Below are 12853 nucleotides of genomic sequence, written 5' to 3'. Positions count from 1 at the left end.
TAGGCGTTTTCAGGCACATTTAACAGGACTATTAAAAGGTTAAACAATTAAAATGCTAAGTTTAATAATGGATTAAAAATCGATATGCTCAGTTTAATAATGGGACACGCGAACGTTTGCTGATAACACACGCCGCCCCGATAACGTGAAATGATCAATAAGATCAATACTAATGGGAGACGAATGCCGGAGCTAAAATGTATGCTTCAAACGACGGGACAGAAGATAACTAGATCGACTACACACAATAAAGGCAAATTGCTTCACACAGTAACAAGTGGTTGTGATCACTTTTGAGCAGTTTAGCTCTCTACCTTAGATAGTTAGAGATGAAGCGCGAACGTTAGCTGCGCTGCTGCATGCATCGAACACATGACGTTCCAGTAACTTCATTCCATGCTGTGTGTTCAAATGCTTCTTCATATTTGTAGTATTTCCTCCCTTCGACGAAATAGACTTTTTACACACGTTACAAGTGGCGTTGTTGTCATTTTGTCGTGTGAAATACAACCAAACTTTAGAACGCTTCTTCCTAGTTGCCATGTTTGCTGCAGTCTGTCTGAATAAACTATAAACATTCGCGCATGCGCAACGGCACAGAGAATCGTTAACAGAATCATTAAGGAATCGATTCACGAACCAGTCTAAACAAGAACCGGTTCTCGATACCCATCCCTATTCATCTGTATCGGTTGACAAATGACTCGTAGTCTAGGCATGCATTTCCATTTGTCTCCTTAACTAAAGGAGCTTGTTAACTGTTTTACGTTCTCAACTTGATGAAATTAAGCTGTCATTTGTGAAGATTTGCACATCTAAAAGTTATCTTTCTCCTTTCTCTCTCTTTCTCTCTGTCTCTCGTCTGTCTCTATTTCTTTCCCCTCTCTCTCACTTTCTCTATATCTTTTTCTCTCCTCCCTCCACTTCCTCCTCCCTTTGTCCTGTGGTCCAGATTGCTCCAGCAGAGAACCCCGATGTGACAGAGAGGATGGTGATCATTACTGGTCCTCCAGAGGCTCAGTTCAAGGTACAGGAGCTCCACACTGGGCTGCTCAGGGAGGCTTCTGCCTAACACTGTCCCATGCTCAGCCTTACACCCCAGGCCCAGGGTAGGATCCTAACACTGTCCCCTCCATTCTGTCTTAGGCCCAGGGCAGGATATTTGGAAAGCTGAAAGAGGAGAATTTCTTCACTGCGAAGGAAGAGGTGAAATTGGAGACGCATATCAAAGTTCCCTCAACCGCAGCCGGCCGAGTCATCGGCAAAGGTGGAAAAACGGTGAGCAGTCAACCGAGGGAAGGGATACAATGGTTCTACGGTCAAAAGGTCATGACCTCTGTATGACCTCTTTGTGTTTGACCTCTGCAGGTGAATGAGCTGCAGAACCTCACCAGCGCTGAGGTCATTGTGCCACGTGACCAAACTCCAGATGAGAACGACGAGGTCTTTGTTAAAATCAGTGGGCACTTCTTTGCCAGCCAGGTGTGTGGCATCCTGAGGTCATGATGTCTTATGAATTGGGTTATAAAAGTGTTGATATAATAATAATAATAATTACTAGAGAGGGTACAATTTCTAGGGAAATTGTGGGGTGTGCTTGCGTCGTTTGCAGATGGGTGTGTTTTTTAACTTAAATTTTACAAGTCATATTTGGGTAATTTAAATAAGTATGCTGACTTATAATTTATGAAGATTATATAGATTAAAAGTTAACATTTGTTGCTGCTCATTTACACTTGAAAAATAATAAGAGTGTATAATGAAACAGTGTTCTCTCTCTCTCTCTCTCTCTCTCTCTCTATATATATATATATATATATATTCTATATCAGCCTCCTTCAATCCTGGTCATTGATCCTGGTCCCTGGGTCTATTGTAGCCCTGCATGTTTTTAGATGTTTACCTGCTCCAAATGACTGGTTTGTGAAAACAAAAGTTGGAAGCAAGATAGATAGCCTTTCAACTCCCCCACCTGTAACTATGTTCAGTCACTGCTGCTGTTGCTAGCCAAACTTCACTGAGAGGATTGTGGCAAGCTAACTAGTGCTAGCTACATAGAGCGCAGCCTGGGCATGTTAGCTGTTTTCACAAACAGATTGACATAAAGTTTAGGCTGTGGCATTGAAGACAGCGACGCATCACACAAGCCTGAGTTTAAACACATTGTTTAATTTGACATTACTTACTGTACATGCTAATCTTGAATTGCTTGATGCTGCTAGTACACTAGCATGTCATATCTATGCATCGTTGCTCACGTATGCTGACGTTGTGACGCGTTGACGGTAGGCCAGCACTGAGTTCCCTTGCGCGACAAAATACACTTTTTGCCTCAAGCCTATGGCGTGAAATTAGTGCCAGGAGAGCGAGCTCTGTAAAAACGATTTGTAACTTGCAAAAAGGATTTGTGTCTCTGTAGAAAATGATTCGTGTACTTGCAAAAAAAAGTTGTGTGTCTCCGTAGAAGAAGGAAAGATTTGTGTACTTGCAAAAAAGATTTGTAACTTGCAAAAAAGATTTGTGTACTTGTAAAAAAAAGTTTTGTGTCTCCGTAGAAGAAAAAGATTTGTGTACTTGTAAAAAAAAGTTTTGTGTCTCCGTAGAAGAAAAAGATTTGTGTACTTGTAAAAAAAAGTTTTGTGTCTCCGTAGAAGAAAAAGATTCGTGTACTTGTAAAAAAAAGTTTTGTGTCTCCGTAGAAGAAAAAGATTCTTGTACTTTTAAAAAAAAGTTTTGTGTCTCCGTAGAAGAAGGCGGGAACACTGCTCCCAAAACCATCTAAGCCAATCAAATATAGCCATTTCTGTGTCTAGTATCATTGGACATTTTCGTCTGTCTATCACACAAAGAACGTCAGAGAATAAGAACAAAACTAGAATGCTGATGATTTCAATGGCGAGTCATTTGGTAAGTAGTTCAAAATATCCATGAGCATGTATCTTTAATGCAACATTTAAAGATTATTCGGTTAGCACACTCTTAACAGTATAAATTAATGGATAAGAGTCGTAGTAAGTTGAATAGTTTTTTTATGTAAATATGTATACGGATATTTAATTAGACGACCAGTCATTAAACCTAGCATTAGTTGGACAATGTGCAGCTAAATTGCAGCCGGTAAGCATCATACTAAGCGTTCACAACTTTACTGTTTTTTAATGTTGGTGTATTCGCCATGCTAAGCTAAACATGAGCTGGACACACTGGATAGATCTCAAATGTTGGCTGGGAAAGTTAAGCGCATAAATTAAAAATATATGGATCTTTTACTCTAGAGTGTATTATTTACTGCCAGCTTTCATTTCGAATGAAAACCACTAAGTACATTGAGTGATTTCGCGGCAGTTCCCTGCCATTTAGCTGCACATTGTCCAACTAATGCTAGGTTTAATGACTGGTCGTCTAATTAAATATCCGTATACATATTTACATTAAAAAACTATTCAACTTACTACGACTCTTATCCATTAATTTATACTGTTAAGAGTGTGCTAACCGAATAATCTTTAAATGTTGCATTAAAGGTACATGCCCATGGATATTTTGAACTACTTACCAAATGACTCGCCATTGAAATCTTCAGCATTCTAGTTTTGTTCTTATTCTCTGACGTTCTTTGTGTGATAGACAGACGAAAATGTCCAATGATACTAGACACAGAAATGGCTATATTTGATTGGCTTAGATGGTTTTGGGAGCAGTGTTCCCGCCTTCTTCTACGGAGACACAAAACTTTTTTTTTACAAGTACACAAATCTTTTTCTTCTACGGAGACACAAAACTTTTTTTTACAAGTACACAAATCTTTTTCTTCTACGGAGACACAAAACTTTTTTTTACAAGTACACAAATCTTTTTTGCAAGTACACAAATCTTTCCTTCTTCTACGGAGACACAAAACTTTTTTTTGCAAGTACACGAATCATTTTCTACAGAGACACAAATCCTTTTTGCAAGTTACAAATCGTTTTTACAGAGCTCGCTCTCCTGGCACTAATTTCACGCCATACAAGCCTAAACCAGAGCCTGTTCACTCCCTATTATGCCCCATTATACCGAATTTGGTTGCAGTTCCACCAGAGTTCCACTGGGGGTGATCGCGAGCGACTGCAAAATGAATGGGAGTCTATGGAGCTAAACGGCTAAGTTTGTCTCTTTCGCCTGATTGTCGTGGAGAAATCTCAGATTTCATTGTAGTTTTTGCATGGTCAATATGGATTATAGGTCGAAAGTTGAATGAACGAGTACTTCTGTCCTTTCGATTTCTTACAGGGTGAGTCGTTGTTGCCCATAACACGCTAGCATTCTGCTAATGAATGCTGATTGGTTAGCGAAGGACTGACTACAACCAGAGATCCCGCTTGATGGCATCCGAAGCGGAATCAGAATGTCAAAGCATTAGCAACAACATTAGCATATGGAAGCAAATCGTTACCAAAATTCAAATGCAAATGCATTTCCAGAAATGCATTTGCATTTTAAGAATGTGGCTGCATTATTTGACTCATAAATGAAATTAGTAATCAATCATCCTATTTTCATTTTAATTTTCTTCTTCAAGAGTGCTCAATCTTTCACTTAATTAAAATGAAAAAGAAATAGACATTTGAGATTTAATTTTCAAAACATGCCTCAGCAAATAGATACCAAAATTCAATTTGAAATGTAAAATTTGAAAATTAAAATGCATTTCCATAAATGCATTTTCATTTTAAGAACGTGGCTGCAAAATCGTGACCACAATTCAAATTCAAATGCATTTCCAGAAATGCATTTTCATTTTCAAGAACGTGGCTGCAAAATCGTGACCACAATTCAAATTCAAATGCATTTCCAGAAATGCATTTTCATTTTAAGAACGTGGCTGCAAAATCGTGACCACAATTCAAATTCAAATGCATTTCCAGAAATGCATTTTCATTTTAAGAAAGTGGCTGTAAAATCGTGACCACAATTCAAATTCAAATGCATTTGCAGAAATGCAAAATGAACGAAAAAGCATTCTGAGCGGCGCAGCAGAGTGACGTCAGTAGCCGCTCTTCTTCAGCTCCCTGCTGACCGAGCTACCCATCTTGTTCGGTAGGGAGCGGTGTGCACATCTGCATTGCATTACATTGCAAATGTGCCGGGAAATTGATTGAATTGCCGGGTCTTTAGAGGACGCATCACAGACTGAGCAACTTGATGTCAAACAATTAATAAAACAGTGGCAGAGCTACTATTAATGTGTAAATCTGAGTATGCAGCCAAGCTCTCTATGACTTGTTCTACTCGGTCACGGGCATCAGACTCAGATATATTATTAGATTCTACCTGTTCAGCTAATTCTAACAGTGTTTGCACAATTTGAGGGAGCGCCATGGTCTGTTATGCGTCCTCTAAAGCAGCGGTCCCCAACCTTTTTTGCGCCACGGACCGCTTTCATGTAAGACATATTTTCACGGACCGGCAGAACGGACTGGGAGGAAAGATAGGCCCTGGACAGCTGCGCTGCTAATGCATGTACATTCTGGGTTTGATGTGATCCTAGTTAGTGACTTCCACACCTAATGCGAGCGCGCGGAGCACGCGAGAAAAATAGTTTAGCTGATTTGAGCGAAAAATAGTTTTTTGAGTTTTATGTAAAATAAACGGCCGTTTTTTCAATTGACCCATCTTTAAGTTTCTTAGCCTGGCTTTCCATCGTTATATTGTTACTAGCTAGCTTTCGATGTGTCAGTCCCACTGTTGTGTGTGACTATAAGCTACGACAGTGACACCCGAAGTGCATTCCTTATATCCAGTTCAGGCCTATTCCAAAATTTTGTTTGAAATCCCGCTTGATGTTGGAAATGGAAGCAGGGTTTTCAGTGCTTTAGTGGCGATCTCAGGATAGCCTTTATCCAAAACACCGATAGAGTTGTTGTCTCAAACAGGCTTCATTGAGTGGTAACTATCACTTGTCATGTGTCAAGAGGAAGAGACGCGCATGATACCGTTCAATAAAGCCCACAAACTTGCTAAAAAATGAGTAAACACACGTCTTTGCAGAGCTTTTTTGCTCAGGGGAAAAGGCCCGCGGAGGAGAGAATCAGGTCATTTTTCAGAATAAAACGTCTTTCAGACTCTGATAATCAATTAAAAGGAAATAATGTTATAAATTATTTTTTGTGCGGCCCGGTACGAAATGACTCACGGACCGTTACCGGTCCGCGGACCGGTGGGCACCGGTTGGGGAACGCTGCTCTAAAGACCCGGCAATTCAATCAATTTCCCGGCACATTTGCAATGTAATGCAATGCAGATGTGCACACCGCCCCCTACCGAACAAGATGGATAGCTCGGTCAGCAGGGAGCTGAAGAAGAGCGGCTACTGACGTCACTCTGCTGCGCCGCTCAGAATGCTTTTTCGTTCATTTTGCATTTCTGCAAATGCATTTGAATTTGAATTGTGGTCACGATTTTACAGCCACGTTCTTAAAATGAAAATGCATTTCTGGAAATGCATTTGAATTTGAATTGTGGTCACGATTTTGCAGCCACGTTCTTAAAATGAAAATGCATTTATGGAAATGCATTTTAATTTTCAAATTTTACATTTCAAATTGAATTTTGGTATCTATTTGCTGGGGCATGTTTTGAAAATTAAATCTCAAATGTCTATTTCTTTTTCATTTTAATTAAGTGAAAGATTGAGCACTCTTGAAGAAGAAAATTAAAATGAAAATAGGATGATTGATTACTAATTTCATTTATGAGTCAAATAATGCAGCCACATTCTTAAAATGCAAATGCATTTCTGGAAATGCATTTTCATTTGAATTTTGGTAACAATTTGCTTCCATATTAGCAAGCCAAAACCCTTTCTAGCATGTGTATTGACAGGGAGAGCCTAATCTGTCAGCGGTGTTGTCGATGCCTCGAGAGAAAAAAGTAAGTGACCAGAGCTTGCCGTAAAGCAGTATCTCTGGTCGTACGAAGTGTATTGTCATTGACATTTAAAAGGCTTTTTAGAACAGAAAGGCGACTTTTAAAAAATCTAACACCCAGCAGTGTGTATTTTTTTTGCCTCCCCTTTCGAATTCAGAATTGAAATTACCAGACAAAAAATTATATCCTGAGAAAAGTGGATTTTGAGGGGTATACTCGATTGCTAACGACCATTCAAATGAATGGTCGTTCAAATGAATGGTCATTAGCAGGCTTCTGCATAACTAGATAACGATCCATTCATTTGAATCAGGTGTGTTGAAGCAGGGAAACATCTAAAACATGCAGGACAGGGGGTACTTGAGGACCAGGGTTGAGAACCACTGACATAGACAACGTCGGTATCAAGTTCGTCTTGGTCACGATTGCGTTGCTTGTATGTTCCATTGCACGGTTTAGGGCTAAATTAAGTTTTTGTGGCGAAAAGCATGGCCGCGGGAACTAGGGGTGCTGAGGGTGCTGCAGCACCCCCTGACAGAATGAGAATTTAAAATGATATGACTTGAAAATCCACCACCGCGGCATAGCCCCGCAGTAGCGGAGTGGCCATCGGGAGCACCGGGATAAGAATAACGATGTAAAACCAGGCTAATAAACGTAAGGGTTGGGCTGAAAAATTAAGAGACAAAAAGACATCACCTTCACTATACAAGGTTTTACCAATTGAAAAAATGCTATGTTTATTTTTATATAAAGCTCAACTATTTTGCGCTCAAATAAAGGCCCAAAAATGTGGCTATGCGCGCTCGCATTAAATATCAAACTCCCAAACTAGAATCACATCAAACACAGAATGTGCATGCATTAGCAGGGCAGCTGTGGTGGAGTATACGGGGGCCTGTTCTGGTGGGCCGGTCTGGATCAAAGTCCAGGGCCTATTTTTACTCCCAGTCCGTCCCTGCCGCCCCGCAACATTAAGCCCCCCACCCCCCAGCACTCCCCTGATAAAATATGTTTCCGTGACTATGGCGAAAAGTGAAGCTAACTTGCTAGCCACTGTCACTAAGGTCACGAACACACTCGTGACTTCCCGTCACGGGTACGTACAACAATAGTTTAGCAGCAGCTCGTTAACTTCTGGGATTGCAATGTGGATAGCCGGTCACATTTAAGTCATAGTGGTTAGGACCATTTTTACAACGGCTTGCCCAATTTCTTCGTTTTGATGCAACTTTTCAACTATGAGGCTGCTATAGCCTATCACCATTCCCTCTTGCAGGGGAAATGAGATGACAACCGTTTCATCCTACACTTCACTCTTAGTATTTTGAGTTGTAAATGAGCAGCAACCAATGTATGCTTTTAAATCTATGCAATCTTCATAAATAATAAGTATGCATTTTTATATAAAATATACAGAAATATCAGTTACATTTCAGTTAAAAAACTGACCCATCTGCAACCGACACAAGCACACCCCACAATTTCCACAGAAATTGTACCCTCTCTAGTTATAATTATTATAATAATGATGCTTATGTAAAACATTAATTATAATTCTGTATAATATACTACATTACACGTAAATAAAATTAGATTTTTGACATGTGACCACGGTGTGAGGTCCTTGCTGTGTGAGTGACTGGTGTTTGTGTGTTGTCCCAGACTGCACAAAGGAAGATCAGGGAGATCATCCTGCAGGTCAAACAGCAGGAGCAGAGGCACCAGCAGGGGACCCCTGTACTGCACCACTCCAAATGACCACCGGGGGGGGCGGCTTAGGCGGGCACCAGCCAATGAATGTAGTCCTCCCAACTGGAAGAAGACCTGACCAGACGAGGCCAACGGGACAGGCAAGGCAGACCAGCAGCAACGGGAACAAACCAAAGAACTTCATTGGAGGACATGTGAGAGCCAAAGGCTTGAGGGCTTTCTATTCACTGCCAGCCCTGCACCAGAGGAAGGGGGAAGGAAGGAGAAATCTCAACTGAAATTTATAGACACACACACACACACACACACACACACACACACAAAAAGACAACAATACAAATCAGGAGGATGGAAATGTCTCAAATGTCTGAGAATTGGGCATCTGTCTCTCACAGTTTTAAGAAAACAGGAAATATGATGTCGCCCTGCAAACGTTATCCTTTTAGTTGGACTAACATAGGCCTAACAGACAGTTCAAACATCTGTATTAGCAAATGTGCACGTTTGAGGCATTGTGATTTTTGGTAGGATGGGGGTGGCAGGTAAATTACACTTTCTCTTGCAACGGGATGTGATTTTCTGATTGCAAGAGTAAGAATTCTTAGCAGTATTAACATGAGTAGAGAAGATACGCTGACACACCTTGGAAGCACACATGGTGGTCCATCACATTACAGGACAGCTTTGTGTATCAAACAGTAGATGTTTCTTAGATTGAGATGGGCTTTCTCCAAAAAGGGGTGTCATGTTTTTTAGCCTTGACACAGAGAGCCTTATATACTCGTATCCTTTCATTATTTTGCATTTCACATCAAAAAAAGGATAGAGATAAGACCCTGAGGGAACCTTGAGGATTGTTCTGAGTCTTGGTGACTAGTCTGTGTGTGTGCCAACACAAGGGATAGCGTCCCTTTGAAAACTTTCCTACCCTTCATATCTGATGCTCCATTTTTTCTTCCCTTTCATTTAATTTAATCTTGGCTCTACTTCATTTCTCTTTCTCTAATTTAATTCCCTAATTTCTCACGTTTGGTGTTCTCATTTTCCACATGATAAAGTTTTGGTTTTGCAATAAGAAATCTTCAGTTTCTGCAGCCTTTTGAAAACAGTTAACTGACAGCTACTCCCCCCGCTTAGCTCAGTAGAGTTCACCTCTGAGAGTGTAATGGGGGTTACTCCTGTATACTCTGTACTACATGCATGCTTGTTGTCCCATGGGTGGGGAGTGGAGGGAGAGAGAGAGAATGAGGGAGAGAGGGATGGCGGGAGGGGGAAGGAAACACGTGGATGTCCTTAACCATCCCACTGTTCTTGGAGGTTATCTGAGCAAACAATTGATGTCTTAAAATGGTGCACCTGTGCTTGTCAGGTTGGATTGGGATGTGTACCACCACACCTTCTGCCTTCCAGGATGAGATGAGGAGGCATGGGGGCAACAACAGAGCAGGCGGCCCTAATTATGTTCAGGTGCAATCCTGTAGTGTGACGAGTAGAGGGGTGAGGTTTGGTGGGGAGGCACTATGACCTGTAGTATGCACACCACAACGCCTGCGTTTGGCTTTAACGCTCTCTATCAGGGAGATTGATAAACTGGCATGACAGCTGTGAATGTACGATATGCAGCCTTTTAGAAATACCACCCCTGCCGTGTCCAGCAAACCAGCCGCTCACACACAGATGGTCTCTTGGGCTGTTATTTTTTTAAATATATATATATATTTTTTTTTACTTGTGTTGTTCGAACAAGCTGATGGAATGTTTTACCAGTCTGCTGGACATGCAGGATTTGATATCCCTTTGTGCTTTATTTTGGAGACCATGGAAGCTTGTGGCCTTATTTGTCACCATTCATACATCGACCCCTTCACCCTGTGAGCCAGCCAATCAGCGTCATCTTCCAGACACAAGGTTAATGCCAATACGCACAGCTTAAGCTGTGTGTGAGCATGTGCGTGTGTATATATATAATATATATACATATATATATATACATATGTATATATATATACGTATATATATAAGAGAGAGTAATATTTATGACTTTTGATTTTTTTTTTCCTATTTTGTGATGAGAGCTATTAATAAGAAACAAAATAAACAAAATTCTCTTTTCTTTTTTTTCTTCTGTGGGACACTGCCATATTACTTTGAAGGGAAGTGTTTTATTTTCTTGAAAACCAGACTATGAATAATAATATAATACAAAAATCTGAAACAATAGGAGAAAAAAGATTGAACCACTGCAGAACTTCAGGACAGCAGGAAGTGACCAGTTTGTGTGTCAGTATTGTCATCTACCTCAGGCTCAGGGTTCCTCAGTCTAATCTTTCATTCATGTCCCTTTTCCACAGTTTATATGCCTTGTTAACTGGTTCTTTTGAGCATTCTTCTTTTTTTATAGAAAAAGATCATGGGGAAAGAAAAAAGTTTCTAAACTCTTCAGGTCCAGCTGAGTAGTGAAGGGAAAAAGGGTCTGTAAATTATAAACTGTAGTCAAGTCTTTTAGACTGTAATTGAATGGATACTACTCAACCTCTTATTGATACACTTATAAAAATTTCTAAATTAAATAACATTTGAGAGAAGTATTGGACTGGATCCATGACTAAAGTGTTTTTTAATGTGTATGTACAGATTCCAGGATCCAATACTAAAAAAAACTCCCATTACTATAGTCAAACAGACAACAATTGCACCTCCACTGGTGTTTTGCAAATGAAGTTTGTTGTCCAAAATAATTTACATAATTTCATAATGACTCAACTAGATTTTACCAGCTCAGTTAGATAACAAGTTACTCTGGGGATGATTTGAAGTTAGAAGCTGCAGAATCTCTGTACTCTGAAAGGACTCTTGAACAAGGTGTAACAGTCTAGTCTTTTCTGTAGAATGTAGACCACCTCTAGACTAGTTGTTGAACTGTCACTTTGTAGGGGGAAATTGCTGTATATCTGTGAATATGTACAATAGACACACAAATGCATTTGTTTGTATTTGTTTCTATCACCAAACACCAGTCCACACCTGCATTGTGAGAGATAGTGAGATACGTTTAGTGTCTGGCTTTGCTCCACATGAACTCTAAAAGGTTTTCTCATCCCCCTACCATTATATTTCTGTTGTGCTGTACATTTTTGAAGTTACCTCTCAGAATCCAAGGCTGAATTTAGTTACTAAAATTAAAACAAATGTAGGGCAAAGATGAAAATTAAATAAAAGAAAGCGAGTGAAAGTTTGTCTGAGTTTTTACTGTAAAAATGTGTGTTGTAAAGGAGACTCCTATTTTGTTTTTTTGGTTTACTCCTTAATCTAAGGTGTGTGTGTATAGGGCTCACTCTAGACAGAAACATGTTGTTTGGTTGGACAGTCTGGCAGCACAACTACAATATTAAGCGGATGATAGTTCTGTGACAGTTATTTGGGGTGATATTTTACATTGTGATTCATAACTTTTTTTTTTATAGCGATTAGTGTTTCTACGTTTTTGTACGGTGTGCTAGATATTAGTAATCAATACGAGATACCCATGCCTGACATACACAAAACTGATGTGGTTATGGTTAGTTTGTTTTTTACTCTGATGAGCAAGTCCTCTCGTCATCTACACTGATGAGAAATAGTGTTGAGGAGTAGCTGAGTTTCTTTACTTTTTATATTCATTCCTTTTAGGCTACCAGTCCTAGCTGTTTTGTTGTGCTGGAGGATATGGTCCATACTGTACAGGGTCTTACAGCAGTATGGTCACGAGATTCAGAGAAGGTAGCTGATGACGATAATGCAACAGGGTGGGGTCTCAGATCTCAGGCAGACATGCAGCCTCCTTGCAAGTTTCCATCTTGGCAGGGAAAAACAGCAAAGGACTTTCAACGCCACCTCAGCAATTCTTGTGTGGGTTCGCTGCAGACAGAACCAAGCTTTTCTGGTGTCAGTTCAACTCAGTGTTTTTGTCTACCTCGAAAGAGAAAATGCAAAAGCACTGTGTGACAGCTGTCCCGAGTCTCCCAGTTTACCTCCAGCCCCACTGGTTCAGGTGAAGCTATTACTAAACAGCACTTCACCGCATTAGAGATTGCTTCTTGTTTCTTTAGTGGGTCAAAACCTCTGTCCTACATTACCCACAAGCCAGCTGGGCTTAGCAGCCTCACAGTGCCTGGTGATGGTATGCTGGACAGAGGTGAACCATGTGCAGTATCCATAACTTCACGGTGACAGCCATGCTGTTGTTTTGAAT

General features: G+C 40.3%; 1 protein-coding gene across 3 annotated transcripts in view; it reads left to right on the top strand.

Annotated features, from left to right (window-relative positions):
• Window positions 1–8928, top strand: part of igf2bp2a (insulin-like growth factor 2 mRNA binding protein 2a) — a 119723-nt gene extending 110795 nt beyond the window's left edge. For all 3 annotated transcript variants that reach the window (XM_062457416.1, XM_062457415.1, XM_062457417.1), the window contains 4 exons: window positions 953–1027; window positions 1147–1278; window positions 1369–1482; window positions 8575–8928. In XM_062457416.1, the coding sequence (XP_062313400.1) occupies window positions 953–1027; window positions 1147–1278; window positions 1369–1482; window positions 8575–8670 (417 nt within the window). In that variant the 3' untranslated portion in view covers window positions 8671–8928. The remainder of the gene's footprint in view (window positions 1–952; window positions 1028–1146; window positions 1279–1368; window positions 1483–8574) is intronic.
• The last annotated feature ends 3925 nt before the right edge of the window (window positions 8929–12853 follow it).

The sequence above is a fragment of the Osmerus eperlanus genome, chromosome 3 (genome assembly GCF_963692335.1).
Source record: "Osmerus eperlanus chromosome 3, fOsmEpe2.1, whole genome shotgun sequence".
NCBI lineage: Eukaryota > Metazoa > Chordata > Actinopteri > Osmeriformes > Osmeridae > Osmerus > Osmerus eperlanus.
The sequence above is the reverse complement of the archived record's forward strand: the minus strand, read 5'-3'. Positions and strand labels throughout refer to the sequence as shown.